This window comes from Grus americana, chromosome 20, assembly GCF_028858705.1.
Source record: "Grus americana isolate bGruAme1 chromosome 20, bGruAme1.mat, whole genome shotgun sequence".
Taxonomy (NCBI): Eukaryota; Metazoa; Chordata; class Aves; order Gruiformes; family Gruidae; genus Grus; species Grus americana.
The window spans coordinates 6,613,299-6,637,848 of NC_072871.1; the positions used below are offsets into that span (position 1 = coordinate 6,613,299).

Sequence of the window (24,550 nt, forward strand, 5' to 3'; positions counted from 1 at the left end):
ACATGACAGTGATTCCGTTTCTAGAAACAAATATAAGCAGACTGAAAATAAATCTGCATTAAACACTAAAATAACTACTTTTGCCCATTCTGTTGGGTTTTCACAGCTAGAAACTTGCTCACAGCTCCTGGGAGAACAGGGGCATTTTTTCCTCCAAATGATTCAATAAATTACTTTTCTTCAAAATGAGCAAATCTGTTTCAAGCTGTCGATTTAAAACAAGTCTAGCTTAGTCTTGCAGGGAAAAAATGAAGAGCCTAAGAGCCACAAGCTTCAATAACACATGAGAGAAGCATGAAAGCCAGCAAGTCCATGTGTTATTGGACAGTCACGGACACTAACCTCACTTACAGAAAACAGGGTTGAAATAAATGACTGGACTTCCATACAACCAAGAGGTAATTTTCTTTCTTAGTGGTCCTGTAACAATCTCCCCATACTCTTGTTTTATCCGTGTATCAGATTTAGAGGTCACGTGTCTTGATTCCATGAACTATCATCATTGCAGAGAGTTCAGGGAAGCTTCAGAAAGCTCCATGGAGCGCTCCACGACCAAGGCACAGAACGTGTCACTGCACTGCTGTAAATCAGGGGTTGGCGCATGATGGTCAAGACTGCATTCAAAATAATTTAGAATAAATGCATGGAACCTGCTTGTAGTACTTACTCTGAATTTCACAGGTCCAGCTACTTTAATTGTGCCAATTTCAGCATTTCCAGGACTAGCAGACATATCTTTCCTGCACATAACACAGAAAGCTGCAACTTGCCTCCCACCAAATTCTCCTTTTATCTTTTACAAAGCACATTTCCACAGCACACTCTAACGGCGTTGTAAGTGGGGTTAGCGACTGTGTAGCAACGGTATGGGCTGATCACACCATACACGGACTTACAACATATTCCCTAGCCTCAATGGCACACGTGGGTGTCCCTAAAGTCCTCTTCATGAGTTCTTTGTGAATATACAAAGACTGTGTCTGCTGGTGAGTCAGCAAGAGAAAACACACATCCGTTACACTGGAGACGAGCATCGCACCTCTGTGTTTACTGCTTCTACAGCAAAAGACAGCTTGGCATTCAACTAGCCTTTACGTGCAAAGTGGAAGCTTCCTAGAAACTAGGCGAATATTAAGAGTTTAGTATTCTTGCAAAAAATCAGAAAACACCATATCTTTAAATGCTAGCTTAAACACACAAGGTCAGAAAACATCTCCCTCTGTGCTAGAATGAAACATGGCTTTAATGACCCCACCCACCAAAAAATCCTGCTCTTGGCACAGATTTAGACACTTTAGCAATAACAAGTATTCCCGGGGCAGAGAACAGAGCAGGTACGAGACAGGTGGTGTATTTTGTTTGCCGTTTCTGCATGCTCACAGAACAACAAAGTACTGATCGCGCCGGCAGACTAACAGCTAAGTGTGGAGGGAGAAGACTGCACACTACATCACAAAGGCAAGACGGGATGATAAGGGAAAACATTAACTGGTGCAATGGAAGTAAAAAATCACATTGTAATGAAGTCAACAACTTCCCCTAAAAAGGAAACCACAAAAGTCCCTCCGTAGGCCTTTTGGAACCACCCGGAGGCTGGAACTTGGGTAACGACAGCAATATCTGCGTCCCAGCTCCCAGACCCATCCTCTCTGCTCCATCGCAACCCAGTCTCCGAGGAAAGAGAGGAAAGGCAAGTTGGCACAGCACAGCAATTCAAAGGTGTAAGTTCTACCCCTGGATTTTGTTAGTTCAGAAGTATTGCTCTTTAAATAAAGGTGCTGATGTTACTGCCGCTATAGCAATAAAACAAAAGAACACAAAATTAATATCAACTAGCAGAATACAGAGTCTTCTTTGTCCTCAAAATGGAATTAGAAAAAGCAGAGCAAGCATAAATGAAATTATGACTTATGTAAGTGGTTCCTCATTTTTTGTACTCTTCTGGCTTTAACTTCCCTAAAGAGACACAGCTGATTTTAAGTGTTCTACTACTTTTATACTGCCTTTTAAAAAAGTTATTAGAAACAGCACTCCAAAACTATGTAAAAGACTTGTTTCCCTCCTCTTCTTCTAGTTCTGATCCATGACAAGTGCTGTAATGGCTTTACAGTATTTTCTACAATGGACATCTCTGCTGTTGGGGTTAGAAGAAAGAAGCTTTGAGGAAAATACAAAAATGTGATTAGAAAACTATAGACACTGACAAAAGTCAGCACCTAAATTTTTTTTTTTTTAAAAACAGTCTAGGATTTCATATTGGCAGTGACCACCAATACTCGTACTGGCGCCTCTACATTAACCTTGCATCTGTTGTAAATTGTTCCGGCATCTGCTTCCTTCCACAAAAACAAGATTCATTGGATTTTTGGTCTGGAAGCAAAATTAAAACTAGACTGGGCACAGGACATATCATTACTAATTATATAATTCATTTACACAGTCACCAGTGATTTTTCCACTTGAATTTCGTAATTTCTCTTTCTAAATGCAACATAAGATGCTAAACCAAAACTTTATAAGGAAATTACTAAAACATACTGCCTCTCCAGACACGTTCTGGTATCAAAGACTTCATGGAGGAATTGTACGGGAATCCATTCACCCACTTATGTTTCAAGGATCAATTACAATGTGCAGTTCTGCTGGTGGTATTTATCCTGTTAAGGTCTTCATATCTACTGGACTTCACATTAAGTAGTTCCTTTTCACGCACATCTTCCTTAAGCCAGTGCAGAAAAGGAGTATGATCCAGTTTCCTCTGAAATAAACAAGTTGTTACTCTGGATTTTGTAGGAGTTAACAGCTCCGATACACCAGGAAGGACCTGCTTGACAATTTGGTCGAATACTCTAAAATAATACTTAAAATGCCTTGTGGCCGTCTTTACAGCAAGGTGTCTGGCTGGAGTGGAATTTTGCCTCTGAGCACAACCAGCAGCGCGGAGACAATATTCAGAGCAAAAGAAATTATTCAGTGTCCAAAGCCAAACACCCGTTACGTTGTACTGTCCTGCTGGCTCCCTGCATGACCTTCCCAAAAGTTGCTTCGCTGATGTATTTCTGTACAGATTGAACGTTCCTCTGTGTAGAGGACAGTTTCCTTCTACGTCCTCCTAATTTCTGTGGTAACAGCACAATCCAGTATTTGTAACGTTACTGCTCATGCTCCTGAGCAAAATTCAGATGCTTTTGGATTTGGCAGGAGAATGGAGAGGAATTGAGAAAAGAAAGTCTTATAAAACTTAGTATGGTAAAAGCAGAATTAACAGTATTATCAGGCTGTACTGAATATAAAATGGGTCATATCAACCACATCAGCTGAAACACATGCCAACCACTCATTTTTCATCTGATAAATTCACAGGATTTGGCAGTGGTTCTTGATTTATTTTTTTCCTGGTTAGAATTATTTTATTTTTGAAGGTCATATGGCATTTTCATGATCTTTTAGTCTGACCATTTGTATAACAAATCATCAAGGACCTATGAAATGTGAACTTGACAAGTTTTCAATTCAGACGGAGCAAGGTGCCAGAGCTTTGCAGCCTCTCCTACCCCGTATTTCTAGATGAACCAAGAGGCCTGAATTCGACCCTCTGATAAAAGAGACAATGATCTGAATGCTGGCCTCCAACTCTGCGAGATGAGTCAGGCAGGAAAAGTTTTTACATACAAACATCCTGGTAGCTAATGGGGGAAGGAAATGAAATAGAAAGAGAACATAGTGAAAGGTTTAAAAGAAGATTTAGCAATAGCCTTTCATTGCACATTTTTAATGAATGTGTCAGCAGAAATTTAAGGGATTTCAGAGAAGACTATAGGAAATTGTTCTAATTATTTCACCTTTCACACAAAACACTTCAAACCAATACAGTACGCAGGATTCATAAGACCCACTTGGACTTCTCAGATAGTTAATACATAAAACAATGGCCTCTCTTCAGGAAATATTAAAAGCAATTAGTCATAATTGCTTACACGGCCAAATATTCACTAAATAAGAATACGTACATTTGAAATACAAACTCGTGAAGTGCCCATGGAACGAAAAACTAGTATTTTTAAATCAAGTTAGAAATATTCAGTGCTACTTTCACTGTTCTGTTGTGTGAATGGCACTACCGGAGCACTAGATCGCAGCACAAACCCTCACCTCCAGCAGCACCTTATTCTCTGAAGTGTCTCACTGCTACCCTGGAACAAAGCAGACTGCCAGGCGCCCCTCCGCCACACTGGGTGCCACCAAGACACCCACACACCCTAGCACACCCGCACATCCTCCCCCAGGTCTGCTGCTACAGAAGCAGAATCGAAAGACTCTTTCTCCCCATAAAAGCCACTGAGAAAAGACGCTCTGAGCCAAACTGCAACTGTGGGAAGGAGGTACATTTACAGAATCTGCCTTTGGACAACTTCAAAACTTCCCGCTTCCCCGATGAAAAGCGCAAGTAATGTGATTTTCTGGGGTTCTGAACGTCCCACTAAATGGCAATTCCCTGGTAAACAACTGGAAACCACTCTGTATAAACCACCTTTTTCTTTTTTAAATGTACTGTCTGCAACCAGATGAGACAAAATATTGTTTACAGCACTGTTCTCAATTCTCTGTAACTCGCCACTGAAGTTCCCCACTGAAATCATCTCTGCTTTTATGCAACTCCAGCCCTCAGCCCTAAATGTCAGTGCAGTCCCTGGAGCAGAATTTGGGCTTTTTAAAGCAGTCACTTCCCTGCTGTTACAGCCTGGTCTAGAAAATGTTTTAAAATACTGAACACTTGTGTCTCCTTCCTGTAATTTTTACAGGAGGAAATAATTCTAAGGACCTTAACCTAGGAGACAAAGCCATGCTATGCCAGCAACTCCTCAGCACAACTGTGCCACGTGCGAGCTTCTAGGAAGATAAAGTCTTATTTTCGTTTGAAAAATGGAAAATTTTATCTCAAGGACCTGCCATTTTACTTACTGCTTATGAAGAGCACCATTGAGAGCATTTAATTCAACACAAACACTCCAACATCAGTTTACCAATACAGCCACAGCCGATGTCAAGGACAGGAACAGAGCAGTTGACCTGGGAAAAGTCAGGCCATTCTTCCTACTCTATCACCAGCAGTGGGGACAGGGACACCGCACTTCTAACAGGGGTGATGTGTCACAAAATGTTGGTCCAATTTGTTCTAGATCCAGGCAAGTCCCCAAGGTCAGCCACGGAGGCGTTCAGCTTCTCTGCACTGTACAACTCAAACCAGCATCTAACACACTGCACCTCAGCTGCTGGTCAGGCAAAACCCCAAACCCTAATCTCTCAAAACATCTATGTTTTGGAGCTCGCATGCTAGACTGATAAAGCTTTTGCAGACAGAATATCACTTTAAACTGTGTGCATCATACTACTGGGAAGTGAAAGTTCAGAAGCCAAAAAATTTGTGGACTTAATGGGAAATGCCCAGAAAAAGACACGCTGGCCTACAATTCTGTGCGCTAACGTATGTAGGGAAGGCTGCAAGGCCAAGTCAGACAGGGAACTTGAAATTTTTTTCCTAGCTTTGCAATGGTTCATCACCTAATGTTTATCAAACTCTTTAGTTAATGTCTTTCCTCCACAGTTTGCAAGAATGACAGCTATTACTGGCCATTACAGATAGTTTTTCAACTTGGCATTTTTGCGGAGATACTTTGTTAACATTTAAAGTGTCAAGAATAAAAACTGGAAAAACAATTTAAAGCTAATTAGGAAAAAAGTTAAAGAGCATGGCAGGACTTTAAATTCTTCTATGGACACTTTGAAAGCCGTTTAAGGCTCATCATCTGCTCAACGAGGCCCAACGGCAGACACGATAAACTTGCTGGGAAGCAGGATTTCTTAGGATCTCTACAGGAATCAAATCAAACCTTCCCATCTTATCACAACTTCATGCTACAGGATGCAGTTAAGGTCCTTGAGAAGTGTCATCCCCAAATATTTAGAGCCAACTGTAATTAATACATACAGGTAGCTGCAGGGAACATTAAATTCAGTTTCCACCAACATGGCAGCCCTAGTTGAAAGCACACATGTACCATATAAACAATTACCACCTAGATTCAGCTCAGCTTTCACATCTCACCTGTTTTGGTTTTTGTTTTTATCTTAAGGCTCAGACTTACTAAGCAAGCTAACATCGGAGCACTTGAAGCACAAATTGAGGCTGACCCTTTGAAACAGAAGTTGCACAGACTTGGCCATAAAACACAGGGAGGTCATCTGCCCGCTACCACAGCAAGAGATGTCAGATATTTCCAGGAAAATGCCTGAACTTGCACCAACTGAGGTCACAAGAATGGTTTTCTAGAATCCCTCCTAATTTACTCTCCTTCTCCTGACACAGATATTGAGCTGAATCCACGCTGCAGAGAGGAAAGCTTTTCACATTAAGGTAGACAACACGCAGCATCAGGATCAGAGTAAACCTCTGAATGGTGCTCCTCCAAACCCACTCTGCCACAGACATATACAGGGCTATTGAATTAATGACTTTGACTTCTGCATGAGCATTACTTAATGCTCAGCTCTTCCTTTCATACTTTGGACAATTCCTCCTCCCTCTAAAAAACAAATGAGTAATTACCATCAGCAACCGCAACTGTACTTTTTGTGGTTTCATTGTGGGGTTTTTGACTACAAATGGCTTTATAGGTTGGGATTCCTTGGATTTGTCTGCATGTTATGATAAAACACAATGGATTCATTCACAAAACAAAACAAGTTTATACATAACAGAACGTGCAATAAAAGCGCAAGAAAGAAAAGAAAAGAGAAAGAAAGAGAGAGAGAGGTATCCAGAGGAGAACTTACCCCGCGCTTTAGGCTCCTGAAGCAGTGGATTTTGGGTTTGGAGGTCATGAACTCGTTGAAGCGATGGGAGAGGGGTTCCTTTTGCTGCTTGGGAGACTGGGGGCCGTTGGGAACAGCAGAGGGTGAGGCAGAGGCAGGGGGAGGAGGAGGGGGCTGATGGGGGGATGTTAAAAGGGACATAAGCTACGTATAAGAGATGGAGAAGTGATAGAATAAAAATCAAAATAAAAGGATAAAACACAAAACGAAAATAAGCATCAAAACCAATATTTGAAATCCAGAGAAAAAAAACAATTAAATAATTAAATATTAAAGGCCATGGTTCAAAAGAGGGGGGGAAAGCAGTATTTAAAGTTGTGTTAAATGAAGAATGTGATAAATGGAAGTTTTAGTAAGTGATGCAACAGAAGAGTAACACAAAGTATTTTGACAGGAGGCTCATGCAGACTCTTCCATGCAGCGCTATCCCCATAAATTGCCCTGTTCTGCTCTGTGGACAGCTCAGAATAATGCATATGGATAGAGCTTTCAAATACCTGCATTTAAATGGATCAGATAAGGAAGGTACCTTAGTGCCCAGTAGCGTTTCTATTATCTGGAAAACAACAAACCACATTCCTTCCTGCTTTCAAATCATACTTCTGTAATGTGCATCACACTTCACTTTTACAAATTATTCTATGAATTTGCTCAGGAGTTAGCCCTGTTTGGATTTTTTCTGGCTACACTGATGTAAGCACCAGACAGCCGTGTTCTCTCACATACCAGCACAACAAGAACGATCCATTTTGAACAGGTAGATTTTTTGACTCTGTAATTAGTAGAAGTGGTTTGGTACAGGTCAGAGCAAGGGTGAGGTCAAAACAACGAAGCTACTCTGGGCTTCCATCAGTGTTACTGAAAACCGATTTAGTCCAGTCACCCTGACACATTCTGGTAACCCCAGATAAATGCTGCCATGCATTATGGTGTAAAATATGACAGTGAAATGAAAAAGGTTTAATGGATACATAAGTTAATATGGTCTTTTAAAAAGTCAACTGCTCAGTTAGTTATGCTCCGTTAGTTGTGCTTAAGAAGAATGAATCGCAGCAATTCCTTGTTCCCAGCCACCCAACTGCTGAACCCAGTGCACAGACTGAAAAGATAACGCAAATGAAAAGCCAAGGAGAGTTTTAGAAGTGTCAAAACAGTAATGCCAAATTAAAGCTTCCCAAAAGTAACAATGTTAGGTAGCACACACGGCACTAGGTAAGTGGTACACAATTCTTTGAGTTAGGAACAGAAATGGACCATGGCAGAGACGTGACAACTAAAGTTAAATTAATATAAAAACTCCAACATAATTAAAGAAATTATACAAGAAAAAAAATTTAAAGATATAAAGAAACTTAAGTAACAGAAGACTACAACAAAACACAATATTAAGACATCACTTATTAACTTTCTGAATCTAAAATTCTCTTTAAAAAAATACTAGACAAGACAGAGGTTATTGACTATACACATACTAGCACCAAGCTCAAGTTTGCAAGTCAGTACCTTATTTTTCTTGATGAACGGCCATAACTTGCCCTTGGATTTGCCACCAAACTTGGGCTCAGACTTCCCTTCCCCTCTGGAGTTGGAAAGGCTGGATTCCGAGACTGTCCGCTTCATTGGCTGCGTGAAGTCCTCAAAGTCGATATCTCCTGGAGGCTCAAACCCTGATTTAAAGGCTTCTATTACCAGCTGTGAATCCTGAAATGGGACAGATCCAGTACAAGAATAAATATCTCAGATGAGGGCTGTCATCAAATTGAAAGACGGTACAAGGACAAAAAAGTTCGTCTGTGCGGGAACCAGCCTTTACAGGGACTGGTCTCATTCCTGGGAATGAAAACCCTTCTGTCCCCAGGATCAATACAAGTCTCTCCACCTCCTGCTCCAAGACGAGGGCACGTTCTTGGACCAATTTTCACTATCATGATGTGCTTTAAAAAAACCCACCTAGGCACAGCATAACATCCTACCAAAACAAGGCATCCTAACATGTAAAATTTAACACTCCCAGACACTAAAGTGATAAATGCAGTTAAGAACACAACAACCACCCCACACAGAACAAGTTTCCAACCTACGTCAGTCAATGTATTACATCTGGGAACACAAATGGCTACAATCTCAGTTTCATAGTAGATCTCTAAATAAACAATCAATGGGGAAAAAAAGCCAGTGAGCTTTAGTCTCAAATAATCCATTTTTCCTATTATGAAACTCTAGCTCAATTTGCAAAGGTATCACTGAGACCAGTTGTTACTCAAAATACCAACAGATAAAAAGCAGGGGGCAAGGGTCTATTTAGGAAAATAAAAAAACCCCATAACTATCATTAAAGCACAGGTCACTGTAGTTAACTAAAGATAATGCTCACAAAGAGTAAACTCAAGGCTCCTCGCTCCAACCTTCCACTGAGCTGATAACAAAGATTTAAGGTATAGAATTGCTGGGTATGCAGCTGTAAGCAAACTAGTGGAAAATCCCAATAAATACTCCTATATAAAGGAGCTCCTGAGTGATCACAGTGCCACAAGTTGACAAGTTGTTGCAGTGAACAGCAGGACTTTATCTGATGAGCTTTACCTAACAACTGAGCACTCCAAGGTCACACAAGTAGCCTGACACCTTGATGCAGGCAGTGGCTGGAACTCCACACACTGGCATTAAAGCTGCGTTTCCTTTTGGTACTACTAGGAGTGCTAGATGCAAGTCAGCCACACACTGTGGCTGTACACTGTGTACAATGGATTTGTTTGGTTGTTTTTTTTTTTTGTTTGTTTGGTTGTTTGGTTTTTTTAAAAGAGGGAAAAGAAAAAATAAAGCAAGAACAAAGGTCTACAAACACAATCAATTATACATAAGCTTGATTTCAGTTTGCCAAATGCATTTAAATCTAATGGACTCAGAAAAAAACTATTTTAACGCTTATCTACTTGACTTCCTGGAAAGAGAGCTTTTTATGTTATACTGTTCTAACGGTTTTCTTCTAAGATCATTAGAGAAACTGTGCCACAGCACACAGATACCTTAGTAGTCTCTAGGGAAGAGCATCACCATCGTGTTCAGATAAAAAAGATGAACTTGTTGCTTTGAAGGCATTTTGCAGATTCTGCTTATGTCCGTAGGTAAAACGCAATTCACACGAAATCTAGTGGGATATAAACATATCCAGAGGCCAGGCTCAACTGAGCAAAACACAGCTATAGGAGAAGCTTTGCAAAACTCTTCATGGAATTGTGAAGAAAACGATGGTTTAAGATCCTCAACTTATCAGGTGCACTGTGAAATTCCTACACAACTTTTAGGGAGGTAGAACACTTTCCATCATCTTATCCTAGTTTGACATTAAAACTTCCTGAGATCTAAACATTTGAAGATATTTTTAATACTAGTCATGAAAGCAAGATGAAGAAGGAAGAGAGAAGAGACTATATACATACCCAAGGCTACATTTAAGACTCTATGTAGTATTTTATCCTATGCATTGAGCTTTTCATTTTCTCCTTATTTTACAGTGCTCCTTCCATTTAGTCAAAACATCCTTCCACTACAATGGAGCTAAAAATAACCAGCATGCTCCATATATCACAGAGATAATGTCATAACAGGAACTCCAAAGTCCGTAACAAATTAATTTTATCTCCTGCTAGAGCCGTCTGAAGCAAGTTCTGCAGAGGTTCACCTAGCAGTCACTACAGCTTACCCTTGCACCATGACCTCTGTGCTGTCCAAGTTGTTAGAGAGAGGCCATGAAAAAGAAGCATATTTACAATTGTATTAGAAACATGAGGCTAACCAGTATTCCCAGCTAAACCCTGACAGTTTCCATTGCTATTAGCAGGGATTGTATACACTTCAGATTGCATGAAGCAATCCTACTGACACAGTTGCAAATTTAGTGACTAAACCTGAAAGACAGGCCATTTTGCAATTGGGCACGAGGCAGAACTTTGTAATATTTAAGCTGTAGAGACTATAGAGAGTATTACATCTGTCCCATAGGTCATTCTGGTTCCTAACACTATCCAACGAAAGAGAGGCCCTGGAAGAAAAGCGATCTTCCAGAATCCTGCTAGCGTCCACAGAGGGAAGGAACACTGAGCTGGCCGTGGAAAGGAAGCCTGTTAGCAGTCTGCACTTCCACAGTTTCAAAGTCATTATAGAAATACATCCTTCCTTATTATTGTACTACACAATTCTGATGCTAGAAGTCATAGTGGTTCACAGATACCATAGGACCCACACCTTCATAGACCAGTGTTTGTAATAAACCTACCCAAAGCTGAAAATTGATTATCAAAAAGTTCCGAGATACCTACACAAAGTGCAACGATCTGCTGCTTTTATTTTGGTTTTCCTTTTTAAACAGTAATGCCTTACCATCAACTGGTAATATTTTACTGACAGCAAAAATAGCTGCAGAACTTGCAGGTTCTTACCTCCTTTCAGCTAGAGTAAGACACGCAGTTTGGTACACAAGGTAAGTTACCACAAATAGTGCTTTCTCTAACCTTGTATCTTTCTTTCTGACCAATACATCATCTGTATTAGTTGTGGTCGTTGCATTTAAAGCCCTAATTTCAGAACGGAAGTTACTTTGCAAAGAGCAGAGCTTTCATTTAACCCCTTCCCCTTCTTCAATAACTCTGTATGTGATCACTGGTTAGAAAAAGTGAAAATAAAACCAAATATTTCAAGAGCTAAATAAGAACTTCAAATGCATCTCTGCCTTGGTCAGTGCCATGGTGTCTGACCTTACACATTTCAAGTTTGGGGACACTGTACTTTTGTTTATGATTACCAGATCCTGGAGATCTCCTCCCAGCTGGGAAACACATGTCTGTGTGGGCCCAGAGTTTCACACAAAACTCTTCCTGCTCAGCAGGCTCTTGGTTTTGCTCACCATCGTACTAGCTATATTATCACCAGCTGTCCTTGCATTCAACTCCCCTGGAATCTGACCTCATTTCCAAAGTTGACTACAGCACAGATCTAGTTGACTTTCCTATCCAAAATTTTTCAAGCTTGAAAAAGAGGAGTACAGGAGGCAACTTTAATTTGAATCTTAAGAGGGAAAGGAGAAACTCTCCCTATGGTAGCCTAAGAGTGTCCAACTTGCTGCTTAGAACGTTAAGGGGCAAGATGGAAAGGTCTGCTGTAACACTCTGCGTTAGTGGCAAAAGCAGTACATTATCTAGAAATAGAAAAAAATACAGCTTTAAAATTGTTACTGTGTGCACCTATGGCCATCCTTATAAAGTGGCAGGACCTGCATGCTACAGAAGGGCAGGAACAAGCATACCACTTTCATCAGAATCAAGAGAGTTAGAAACTATTGTTCCAGAGATGAAAAAGAAATCCTTGTTGATATTTAACAAAAAAGAACCCTTTATGGACATAACAGTTTTCCAGATGGAACACACTAAATCTTTTGTAATTGTTCAGATATAACAAATTTGGTTAAATAAATTGTTGTTAGCATGGTGTTTACAGGAGATCCCTTAGTTATCGATGCTCAAAGCCACCATTTTCTGATGTCATACCTGTGCACGTGAGTCACCAATCTGACTTATCTGCGTGCAAGAGAGACTAACTTGAATATAAAAGTCACAGTGATTCAAACGCCTGGCTTAAGCCTTGTGTGTGTTTTGCTAAGACCTCACTTGAAGATTCAAGCAGAAGGTAGGCTTAGATATAAATCTCCCCAACACTATTTCCTCACGTGGCACCACAAGTTGTACCTCAAGCAGGGTATGTTGTTCCAACATGGGAATCTGTGCCCCAACTCCCCCTTCTGCCACCCTGAAAGAGTAATTTTCAGATTCCCTGGTTTCCTCTGCTGCTCTCTGAGAGCGCAATTGCTGAGCAGAAAGTAGTGGATTCATTTCAAATCTTCAGCCTCAGGCTTATGCTGCCAATTAAGGGCAGTCTCCAGGCTCCGGACACTGAAGAGCTCAGAAAAGATTCCAGTGAAAAAGATGTATAGGAAATTCAAACAGCCAGCAAGACACATGCTGTTTGTATTTGAAGCAGTAATGTGATCCATGAGAAGGGCTGAAAGAGCAAGCAGAGACTTCATTTACGAAGGGAGCAGATCACTCTGAAAACAAAATAGAAAACATATTTGCCCTTGTGCTAACTGTACATCGGGAAGCTCGACCAAATTCTTTATCAGCCTTTTTATCAGAAAGGCTTCTTTTTACTCCTACAATGATGTTCAGAAATAAAGATTTGCAAGAACTCATTTACAGGTTGCTGGCAAACCTCAAATCTGCAAAGAAAGATTTTACAAAAAGTAGAAATTTTGCCAGAATTGTTTACAATAATTTATGTAGCCGATACTTTAAATACTGCCATTATTATAAAACTAACCATAATGTCTGCAACATTCAGTTTCCTATTATACATAGAACCAATCTGAATAAGAATTGATGATTATTAATTAGGTATCTGGAATTATGCCCAACATCTTCCTTGTTATGTGCAGAAGTCTGTTTTTCAATTACAATATTTCAAAAAGTAATTTCTTAGTAAAAGAAGAAAATTTTCCTAAAAGAAAAAAAAAATTATAGAAGTGTGGCAGTAGAGGCATTCCTGGGTGTTAAATAGATTTGGGAAATAATCTGAGCACATCCTGCCTCAGCCAAAGTACCTCGGGACAGCAGCTATTCTTTGCTTTAGTTCTGTGACTTTAAAGCTCTTGTGCTGCAGCCTGGATCCAGGGTTTAAGTCTCCATATTTAACTGATCAATACTAAAGATGACAATCAACAATCCAAACAAAACATCACTTACATTCTTGTGATCAATTGATTCTGCAGCCTTTGTTATTTCATCCAGACACTTTCCAATGATAGGGATCACTTGGCGGTCGACCTCTGCAAAAGTTTTCATGGATTCACCTATCTTCACGATTCTTCTTTCCTCCATCTCTTGTATTTTCTAAAACATTACATTTCATTCAGTTCAAATATCAAGCTTAACTTCACCGTTTCAACCAATTTTTCTCCCCAGCATACATCAGCTGCTTTAAGATTTATGGTTTAAATATGTTTTTAAGAACAAACTAGGACAGCTGTTCTGATGAAGGCACCAAGTGATATTGTTTCCTCAAACATCAAAATGCCATTCTAAAAGTAATCTCTGTTACTATTACTAGGAATTTTTCAATTAACTTTTTATGTTAAAAAATGCTGATTTGTCAAAACTCCAGCTTTAGACTTTTGTAAGGATGGCTCCTACAGCTTTTAAGAGAATTTCTGCAACAATTAATTCTTCTATTTGCTGCACATGTTCTGAGAGATCTGATTCTCATTCCACTGCAGAATCCAAGCAGACAAAAAATCTTGATGTCTCCCCTTCTCCTTTTCCCTAGAAGGTAATTTTTGGTTTACAGGCAATCCTATACATCATATATTGTTCACACCAGGCCTTCTCAACGTATGTTTCCTGTTGCTCAGTGGATTCAGTGCCACGGTCTCCCATTTATTCCATGGGCCTCTCATTTACAACAGGGAAACTGGATGTGGCATAACACTATTATGGCAGACTATAACAGGATACAGAAGGGCATGATCAGGAACGGCCTGTTTCACATTATACTGCAGGGATCTTATGGAGCATTGTCAACATAAAATCCCCATTGCCTTGACTGATCCACAAGCAACTTAAATTATTTACAAAACAACTTATTTCAACATCTAAAAGAAAGCACTAGAGCTTACTGGTGCACTGGCAGTGAAAAGGACACATCCGCAGTACTTTAAGCATGTTCACGTACCGTCAGATCATCTACCAGATCTAGTGTTAAATAGAAATATTTTGCAAACATTTCTTATTTAATGCCAGGGATAATCTATCTCAAGACATTGGTGTGAAATACCGTGAAGCAAAAGAGGTGTCCATTTATCTAAGAAGTTCCAGCTATGGATACGAAAAATGCATATTTGCTACGCAAATATCAGTTATTTCTCATCAGATGATAAGCATGTGACATTTTCTCCCTTAAAGAGGTTGTATTTTCCACTTCTGATGCTTATGACCCATTACAATGGAACAGTCATTTAGAACTTCTGTTCTACTACATTAATCTCTCTTTGTTCAGTCAAGCAAACTCAGATCTTCAGTTAGTATAAATCTAATGGCTTGTTCCTTCTGTACAGTCTTTCTTCAGGCACCCTAAGACATAATCAGCAAGCTTGCTTAAACTCTTTGACATTCACTACTGCAGAATTATTGTGGTTTAAATTTAAACATCTGTGAAGTCCTGAAGACAGGTTATAAAGGACTGTGAGGCTTTACAGCTGTAATGATGCCCAGCTGACTCCTGCCCCAACAATGCAAATAATGCTTTCATTCCCCAGCTGCACAGACACAAGAGTTTAACAGAACAAGACTGTGAGCAATTCCAAAGACTATCGTAATCTGTCATGACAATTCAATGTCACCTTCCTCATATATTATTGATCACTTGATATCTAGCCTAAGAGAAAGGGACTATTTATCATACCAAGCTCTCCATCTCTTGGGTCAGCGAAGCACATGTAAAATTTGCTAACAGCGACAAAAATCATCAAAAAGTAAAAGATAGGGTCATAGAACTGAGCCAATGTGCAATACGCCCCTCTGTCCTTATCACAAGATTAGGAGCTACTCCAGATCAGTGACAGTGACCCTTACCTGGAAGATGTTTGGTATGTGTGTGTAGTAATGATCATGCTGCTCACTGTTGAACTTCTGTAGAGTGGAAGAATATTCCGCTTTGCTGTCTTCTGCCATTTGATGTCGCAGCTGGGCTTGCTGTCTTGCCTAAGGAAATGCCAAAAGAAATTTATGATTTATACTACATGGAAAGAAAATGCATCATGTTACTCCTCATCTTACTATCCTTACCAGTAGGCAGCACAGGAACATTAGCATATGGGTCTCCGAGCACTTCAACTTTTGGTTTACTCCTATTTTGTGGCACGTTCATCTACATCAAGCATAAGCCTGCGGCGTGCACACCGCTGCTGTTCTCTTGTGTTACAACATGCTATTTCCATGAACAACCTCTGTTCATGCTGCACGTAAAACATCATGACAAGTTCGCCACTCTACTAGCCCCCTTAACAGGCACACACCTTTTCCGTACACATGTGGACACTTCTTGCTCCACTGTATGTCTGTTGGATGGTACCTGCTTTTCCCTAATGAACTACTTACCTGTTGGTGAGCAGTATCTTTTGGGGAAAGGGAAGGGACAACAAAACCAAACCACTGTTCTGGTTCACATACTTTAGCCAACAATCATGACAAAAACATCTTAACTCGTGCTCCCACTGTGCTCTCTGCAAAGTCCTTTATCTACCCCTCCTTGAATAGCACTGGCATGAAGTGCACAAGGAAAGAAGAGCCTGAATAGCAGCTGAGACACGACTCCCTATTTTTACCCACCCAGATGATTTGCTTTGCTGCCCAGCGTAGCAGAGCACTGGGCAATTAACCTCACTTCTTTCACCAGAAGAATCTGTCCCTGAGTGACCCTTTTATATTTTCAGATTCTTCCCCTTACAATTCTGCTTCCCAAGGCCTTCTGTTATCTGTTTCACTGCCTGATATTATTCCCTTACTGTCCATCCCATCTGTTTATTTTAGTTGCTTTTTCCTTCCTTGCTGCTGGCCTTCATACAGCAGCTCTTCCTTCTCTTCCCTTCCTACCCAGCTCCCTGCACCCACGTGCCTTTGCTCCCTGTCCTGTGTCTGCTTGTTGAAGCTCCCACTTTGCATTCACCCAGCCAGAGCTCTGCTGTTCGCCCTGCTCCCACGCAGCCCCACTCCCCAGAGCCTGCCCCACGGCCGTGGGCCAAATCCTTGCTCCAGTGAGAGCTTTGCTATTGATTTAAGGCAGCGCAGGACTTGGCTTCGTAAATCTAAACTAGCCTGGGTTTGTGTTCATTTTTTAGGCACACATGAAGTCTCCTCGCCCACCGCAGCTGACCTAGCTCTGGAACAGTGCTGCAAGTGTCCAGAAAATATTATGCTCCAATCATTCCCTCAATTTCGGAATAACCCCTTTGAGAAAGGCAAGAGAAAGACTACTTTAAAAATTATTTAAAGCACTGTGGGGTGTTTGGGGGAAAACAGCACAACAAACTTTAGCTTATTCTAAGTGGGCTCCCATTAAAAACAGTTCAGAACGGGGTTATTTGAACCGTTCCAAGCAGACAATAGTTTCCTAAGAATAAATCCATGAAATACCAAATCATGGAACATTTTAGTAATCATAACTGGAAGGTAACAAATTCTGCCAGAAGGTTTCAAATCTCCATTTGCAAAGAAATAGGCTTCCACTCCCATTTGTCCAGCTCACGCATCTCACCTAATAATTTATTTCACCTCAATTCAGCTATTTCTTTTGCAAGCGCAGTCAGTTGTAGGAATTTCCTAGATCCCCTTCACATTCTTTCTATAAAAATAATTCAAGCACAATGAGAAAATGCTGGGCACTGTGTGCATAATAGGAGATGAAACAGCAGCATCAAATGGAAAAGCCTGAGACTAACCAAATAAATAAATAAATTCAATTAAAAAAAGACAGACTTTGAACTTTGCTTATAACTTCAGAAAATCTACCTGCTGCAGTGAAATTCCAAGTAGCCATATCAATCATTTTTCTACCCAAGTGCTATACAGCTTATTAAACTTTATCATCCATGTGCTCATATATAGCTACATTAAATATGAGCGGAAAACAATATAGCCTTGTACTACAAACACAAATTTACCAGCAAAACAAAGTCAGCCATGGAAGGGCGGACAGCTGTAAGAGTAATGTACGCTTGTCTCCCAACTCCTTCCTCAAGTCCCAGCTGCTACAGATCAATATCCATTTGTGAGGCCCATTCTCTTCATCTACCTAAGAGCAATCCATTGTTTGAGCCAGCTTCTACAACAGCCCCAGTCCCACTCATACAGCTGTCTTTTTTTTTTTTTTTTTAAATAGTCCAACTCAGGAATTTGTCCCTTGACTCTATTGTTGAAGCAGAAAAACAAGAAAACCATTATTACACGTTTCCAGGCAGATCCAGCAGACATTAAGCCATCAGAGTTCATGTTCATGAGTGAGCTCATTGGTCAGATATGAGCAAAGTAACTCTGAGCTAAATGTATAAAGGAGTAGATGCTCAGTTTCCAAAACTGTCTTAACTGATCCCAAATAAGAGGAGACAGCAGATGAGTAAGTAAAATTGGGTACACTCCAAAACCAAGAATTTTTGTATGAGAGCCCCAGTGATGTTTTGTTTCTCCTGGCCATCTAATGCATTTGGCAAGCTTCAAACAGTTTAAATATTTTTCCAATGAGGTATATGGATCTTAAAATAAAAATACAAAAAAAAGAGTCTAGAATTTTTTTTATTACTTCATTTGAGTATGTCACTTTAACATCATCACTTCTAGTATTAACAGAATTATATTTTATAGCTAGGTTCCTGCACTACTCTGCTGAAGCACAGAATGATAAAAATGAGCTGATGACGTTAAGTTTCACATTCAGAGTAATGGATGTGGCAGCCTGGAGCTGCACAGTCACAGGAGCTATTTCAGGAGTAATTTATAGTTGAGCTTTACAGAAAATAAATTTTTGCCTTCTTCACTGCTCACTTGTGCGTGCAAACAGCTTCAGAGAAAGTATTTGAGCTGCTTAGAGTTAATGTTAAAATATTTGCTCTGAACAGTATTTTCAGGAGGAAAGGCTTTGGAATGATTGGTCTCTGGAAAACCAGACCGTGACTTCAGATAGAAGAGGATGATAGTGCGATGCAGCTTGCGGACAACATACTCTCTCCTTTAACTGGGCAGCGATGACTGACCAAGAGCTCACGTTTCTAGCACCACATGTGAAACCACTATCCAGATCTTGCACAGACTGCCAGATTACTCAATTGTAAGATATGTCAAGACTAGGTACTCATAATGCAACAAAAAATCCCCTCCCCTCTTAAAAGGAAGAAAGAATGAGGTCATCTTTCATCATCGTGAAAAAGCAGAAAAGGGTACATACATTTGAGGAATTTATGGGGAGAAAAAGAAAAGCAGTTTGCTTTCAAATGCTTGCTTCTGCATACATTTGCAAAAGATAGACAGATTTTGCACACTCCCCCCTCCGAACATACCTTTGTAACATCTTTTTGTCCCCAAATAAACATGGGCAGCACATGTTGCCTCCTCTCCAAAGTCTGTTTTTCTTAAGGCAGGTCTTCTCTGAACTCACACGGCAGCAACAAACCCAAAAGGTCACCTATGCCAATGCACGTCTCATCAAGAGAAGCGCTCCCAAGAACAAACGACAGCCCAGTACTTGCAGCACCACTGACCTTGCAACAAGCTCTGATATACTGAACTAGTTAAAAGCACACTACCAGCAGGTCAGGCTTATTACATATGAACCCTTCTCTCATAAAACCCGTACAGAATTGCCATTAAACATAACCAAAACCAATCTTTTTTTCTTCCTTGAGACAGCCTTGCTAGTTCACACGGGAGAATGCAGGGCAGTAGCTAACTGCAGGGCAGTAATAACTTTCAAAGTGTTGATTTTTAAAATCAAAAGAACTGTGGCTGTCTTCAGTACTTTTAATAAAAAAAAATTTTAAAAAATCAGGCCTCAACAGCACTTAACTTATGTGAAAAACAACACTAAGCTCAATAGCCACATGAAGCAGCAGCACACACTATGGCTTCTCTCTCTTCAAGATAGCAGGAAAAACACAAACGTTGTTCTCTCAAGATTATTTTAACCCCATTTCCTGCAGATTTTCTACCTAACCACTGAGCTGCAAAACCCAGACTTTCAAACAGCATCAAAAGTTAATTCCAGATGTTTAAATGAGTCCACCAGGAGTCCAGTGATGGCAGGTTGGAGCTAAGTGATGGATACCAGGGTGGGACATTGATGCTCTAAAAATCTTTCATGACTGAAATACTTACAGAAGTATTTATTTCCCCTTTAAAATAAGAAATTAGAAGAAAGCTAACCCTGCAATCCTTTTACTCTGAAGTAACCCATGTTAGGGAGATATATTTAGTTCGAACCTACTCATCACCTGCTTGAAAAATCCTGCAGTTTAGCAATATGATGCAACTTAAGTAATCACTGAGTGTCAGAATGAGAGAAAAGAATTACAGACAGGGAAAGTTCGCCATAGTCCTTGCAAACATGCAGTGCTAGTAAAGCTTTATAGATGGATCTGAAATCAACCCTAGTACTTTATGCCTTTGACCAGCAGTCAGAAAAGGGAAATTTAACAGAGAAAGGGGATATGGACATCTTTGTGATGGGCTCTGTAGATCCTAGAGGTGTGAGAAAATGTTAACAAGCTGCTATGCATTACATGCTACCTCTCAGAGAATTAAAAAAAATAAATCCTTGTATAGTGTTATTTGCACACACCTTCTCCCCCCAAAATCTGGTTCAATATGAAAGGCAACTGGTGATTAACTGTAGGAGAAATTCTTAAAAACCAAGTACTTTCTGCCATTTCGGTCTCCAATACAGAAAAGAATGAAGGATATTTTGCTGAGAACAATTTTCTAAGACACATTCCAGAAACAGCAATAGGGTCAATAGACACACTGTCTTCTGGGTTTACACAGACAAAAAATGCAGCTCCTCAAGGCTGTTATGGTGGGAGTGATATGAATAACTGAAAAGGGCAGAAAAAAGCTTTGGCTGCTATTCAGCTGATCCACACTAAGTGGAACAGTTCAACTTCTCAGCAGTTGCTCTTGTCCAGAATGGCAGAGTTTCCAATCAAAACTTTGGTGTAGTTTTCTTTCTTCTTTCTTTTTTCCCATTCCTCCCCTCCCCTTTTTTTTTTTAAACCCAGACAGCATGTGAGATGCATCGCTGCCAGGCCACTGCCTGCCAAAATAGATCCCTCTTTGGTAAATCCAAGATCAAACTAAAATGCAAACATGAGAGAAAAAAAAAAAATCACTCCTGCCCTTCCCCTCAACTACCCAACCCCTTCAAAATAACTTAATGATAAAGGCAGACTCAGAAACACTTCACCAATTTCAGGAATGCTTTCAATTGCTCACAGATTTTTTTTTTAGCTGCAGGCTCTGGTCCTCCCTCTGCAGACAACCTCACACAGCCGCGCTCTGTTACAAGCGGGCACCATCCCGAACAGCAGCGGGGCGCCTCTTGGTAGCAGCAACACTGGCAGCGTTTGCGGAATCATTAATAACAGTGGGAACTTTGCCATGGACTTCAAAACAGGATTTCAGGCTTTGATTTACATAGCCTCCAAATCAAGCTCCATTGTTTACTATTTTACAATAAGCAGTTTGGTCTCTCTGAACAGGCAAGCAGAAAAAGGTTTTGAAATTTGCTTTCCTGAAAGCAGGAAGACAGAAGTGGGGAGCGCAAAATAACAAACAGGGGAAAAAACCCAGAGAAATCCTTACTTTTAACATTAGAAGAGGTGGGGGGAAAATATCTAAGAATCTGTGGATTCTTGAAATCCTTTGGCTGAATATAATATACAAACGAGCAAACCACTGACGGGATGGAAAAAATCTTCATCACCAGATCTCAGGAATTGTTATCTAGTGCAGTTGCATTCCACATAATTCTGCCAGACTATAGAAGTGCTCACTAACAAGAGATACACTATAGCAACAAAACCCCACTGAAGCTCTAATGAGAAAGATGGACCAAATGAATGGAGCTGGGACAGTAACACAGTAAGCACTCTACGCAAGGCTCTAGCACATTGCTTGAATTGCTCTAGTCACATCTGCACTACTAAAAAAATATCATATTGCAACAAGGACTTACCTAACTGTGCCAGTCCTATACTCGTATGACAGTCCTGCAGCATGACTAAAGGCACAGTTACTTGCTCATTAATTGAGTTCGACAGCTAGAGGTTACTTGAAATTTTACTTAAGCAAACGAGCCCAAGACTTCGGTTGCCTGGCTTTAGACTTCAGGTCTGCTGCAGACTCCCCTCCACAAATTTGAGTGCTGTGTTTCCCAGTTATAAAACAAGCATATTGCTTTTCCTTTTCTACTGTGTCCAACCAACCGCCTCAATTCAGCCTGAAAAGTGTTCAGAACAGTCAAAACATTGTGTAAGAGAAGGACCATTACATAAGAATTAAGAACGGCAGAAAGCACAACCGTGACACACACCAGAGAAGTGCGCCTCATTTCACTAGGGCAAGGCCTAAGCAGTGTGCTAACTCTGCCTAAAATCCAAAAGTTTGCCTCCTTGCACTGCCATTCTCATGTCACGAATACTAAATATCCAAACTCTCTGAGTGACCAAATCGCAAATCCCTGCTAACATCCAGTAGCTTGCCACACAGCTCCGAGAAACGCAGTTCCACGGGGATACCTCACAACGGTTTATTACAAAAGAACAAGGTCTTCATGGTGGGTGGAAGGCTATGTAGACTTGAGAGAGGAGGTCTAAAGAAAAAAATTTATTCGGAGCAGTGGCCAACAACGTTTAAGTGATTTCTGGGGATCTTTTTAGTTGTACTAACATAAGCAATTAAATTGTGCAGTGTATATATATAAGTATTGAATATAAATAATGGAATATAAATAATGGAAATTATTTCAGGACTGTATGGTAGATTGCTTAGCTCATAGTTTGAATACTGGGACTAGAATATGGTTCTAGTCACCTCCCTCCAAGAAAGAATTTACAAATACAGTCAATGTTGAATAGTCACGGTTGAAGAAAGTTACCCACATGAATTTGCTACCCTTAAACCCCAACATTATGGGTACAATACATTCACTTAAACTGAACAACTTACAAATGGTAAGCTAAATTCTGAGGTCTCTGCTTTATTTTCCCTTAGTTATTCAACAGGTGAAGATATCTGTTCTAGTATTTTGACAGAACGACTATAAACAAGCTTTCCACTTGTATTGCATAAACTAATTGCTTTCCATTAGCTAAGAACACTCATTATATTACAGTTCTGATTCAAACTGCAGTTGACCCTTAATTCAGAGGCTGCTCTTAAACCTCCCCTTCACACCCCCTTTCCCTTCCTAACTTATTGCTCCTTTAGCAATCTACCTCCCAATAGAATTGTATTGTTATGAAACTCAGTCAAATTGCTACGTAGAGCGTTACTGCAGAGAAGTATTGCTAAGAGGAAATGTAAGTTCAGATGGATTTCCTTAGCTTACATGAAAACTGACTGGTGCTTCTGTTCATGGATCTCTTAACACCAAAACACAGCGTATGCATGGGATACATACAGATATATAATACGTTTTCTAGTCACTTCTGTGGCAGTGATTAACTCTTTACTGGCTAGAAATCAAAACTCCTAAATTAGTCATGATTCCAAAAGGGAAACAGCTGCTACACACAGTGTCATAGACAGCAGGTTGTAAACAAGGCTTACTCTTCCAGAAATGCAAATGATTGTCCTGAGGGACTCCCTATGTTGACACACTACATCATCCATTAAGAAGGAAGCAGTTCAGGAAGGAGATTGGGGTCTGCATAACCCAGAGAAATAATGTTAGTGTGACTCTGAGGGCCTTGAACCACATTACCAAGAAAAGACTCCACCTGAATTGATGGGAAATTTGACCCATGTCACAAGCAAAGACACAGAAGGGTTTAGCCAGCTCCATCAGTGGAGCAAAAGAAAAGCAGCTGTTTAACCTAAGTAAGACAAACTCAACACCACCCAGAGAACATTGAAAAATCTTGTGCAATATCTACCTCAAATAGAAATGCATGGGCCAGGCCCTCTCACACTACCTTCAGGACCGAGCCTTACACTCCTTGCCTGCGTATTTCACTGAGACACTGCTGCCACTCTTTTTAAATTCACAGCAGAACATGAGAAAAGCAAAGCCTCTGAACTACTCACTGCAGTACGTTTTCGCTGTATTAATGACATACACCGTAGAGCTTGTCCACCTTCTGACATTACCTTCGCATGGCACTACATTTTCCAAAATGCCGAGAAGGTCGCTATGCCAGCAGGTGCCTCGAGGTGGGCAGGAGAAGGAGGGGATACAACAAGCACTGTCACAGGGCAGGTGACTCAGCATCTCCTGAAAATTAGGCCCATTAAGTAGTTATGGTCTGCAGAAGGCAGGCACCCACAGCCTCAGGTTATGCTGCAGTTTACTGCTGCAGAGTTTACAGTCTTAATTGACTAAAACCTCAGTGACGCATGATGCGACAACACAGCACAGAGCCAGAGATGTTCCTCTACGGTTTGTCTGTGGGGTTTCAGCAACGAACGCTGCATCCAGCTCCACTGTGACTTGACTGCTGTTCCAACAAAGTACGCTGTAAATAGTGCATGCAGGATAGCGCTGAAAAACAAATCAGAGATTTCTCCAGAGCCCAAGTAAAAATAACTTAGTGCACCCTTCACTGTAAGCATGGGTAAATTCTTAACAAAGAGATTTGCGTCCCGCAGCGCAGCAGCCTACAGGCTGGAAAAGCAGTTTACCACTTGACAGCATAACTGTGCTCACACAGGCAGGAAGATCAGCTTATTCCAAGAATCTTTCTAAGTAGCAGTATTTCTACATCTATGTTTGCTAAGACTTTGCCAGTGATTCAGCTCATGACTACCCAAGGCAATCTAAGTGGACGTATCTTCTATGGGTAAGGAGGGACATACAGAGTCTTTACATT

General features: G+C 40.5%; 1 protein-coding gene across 23 annotated transcripts in view; it reads right to left on the minus strand.

Moving 5' to 3' along the window:
* FNBP1 (formin binding protein 1) overlaps positions 1-24,550 on the minus strand; it is a 99,683-nt gene that overhangs the window by 17,062 nt on the left and 58,071 nt on the right. For 7 of the 23 annotated variants that reach the window (XM_054849068.1, XM_054849060.1, XM_054849063.1 and 4 more), the window contains exons 7-10: positions 15,552-15,680; positions 13,668-13,814; positions 8,377-8,574; positions 6,835-7,017 (exon numbers count right to left, since the gene is read on the minus strand). In XM_054849068.1, coding sequence (XP_054705043.1) covers positions 6,835-7,017; positions 8,377-8,574; positions 13,668-13,814; positions 15,552-15,680 — 657 coding nt within the window. Of the gene's footprint in view, positions 1-881; positions 984-6,834; positions 7,018-8,376; positions 8,575-13,667; positions 13,815-15,551; positions 15,681-24,550 lie in introns of all 23 variants that reach the window. The other 16 variants (XM_054849056.1, XM_054849057.1, XM_054849054.1 and 13 more) reach the window with 6 other exon arrangements.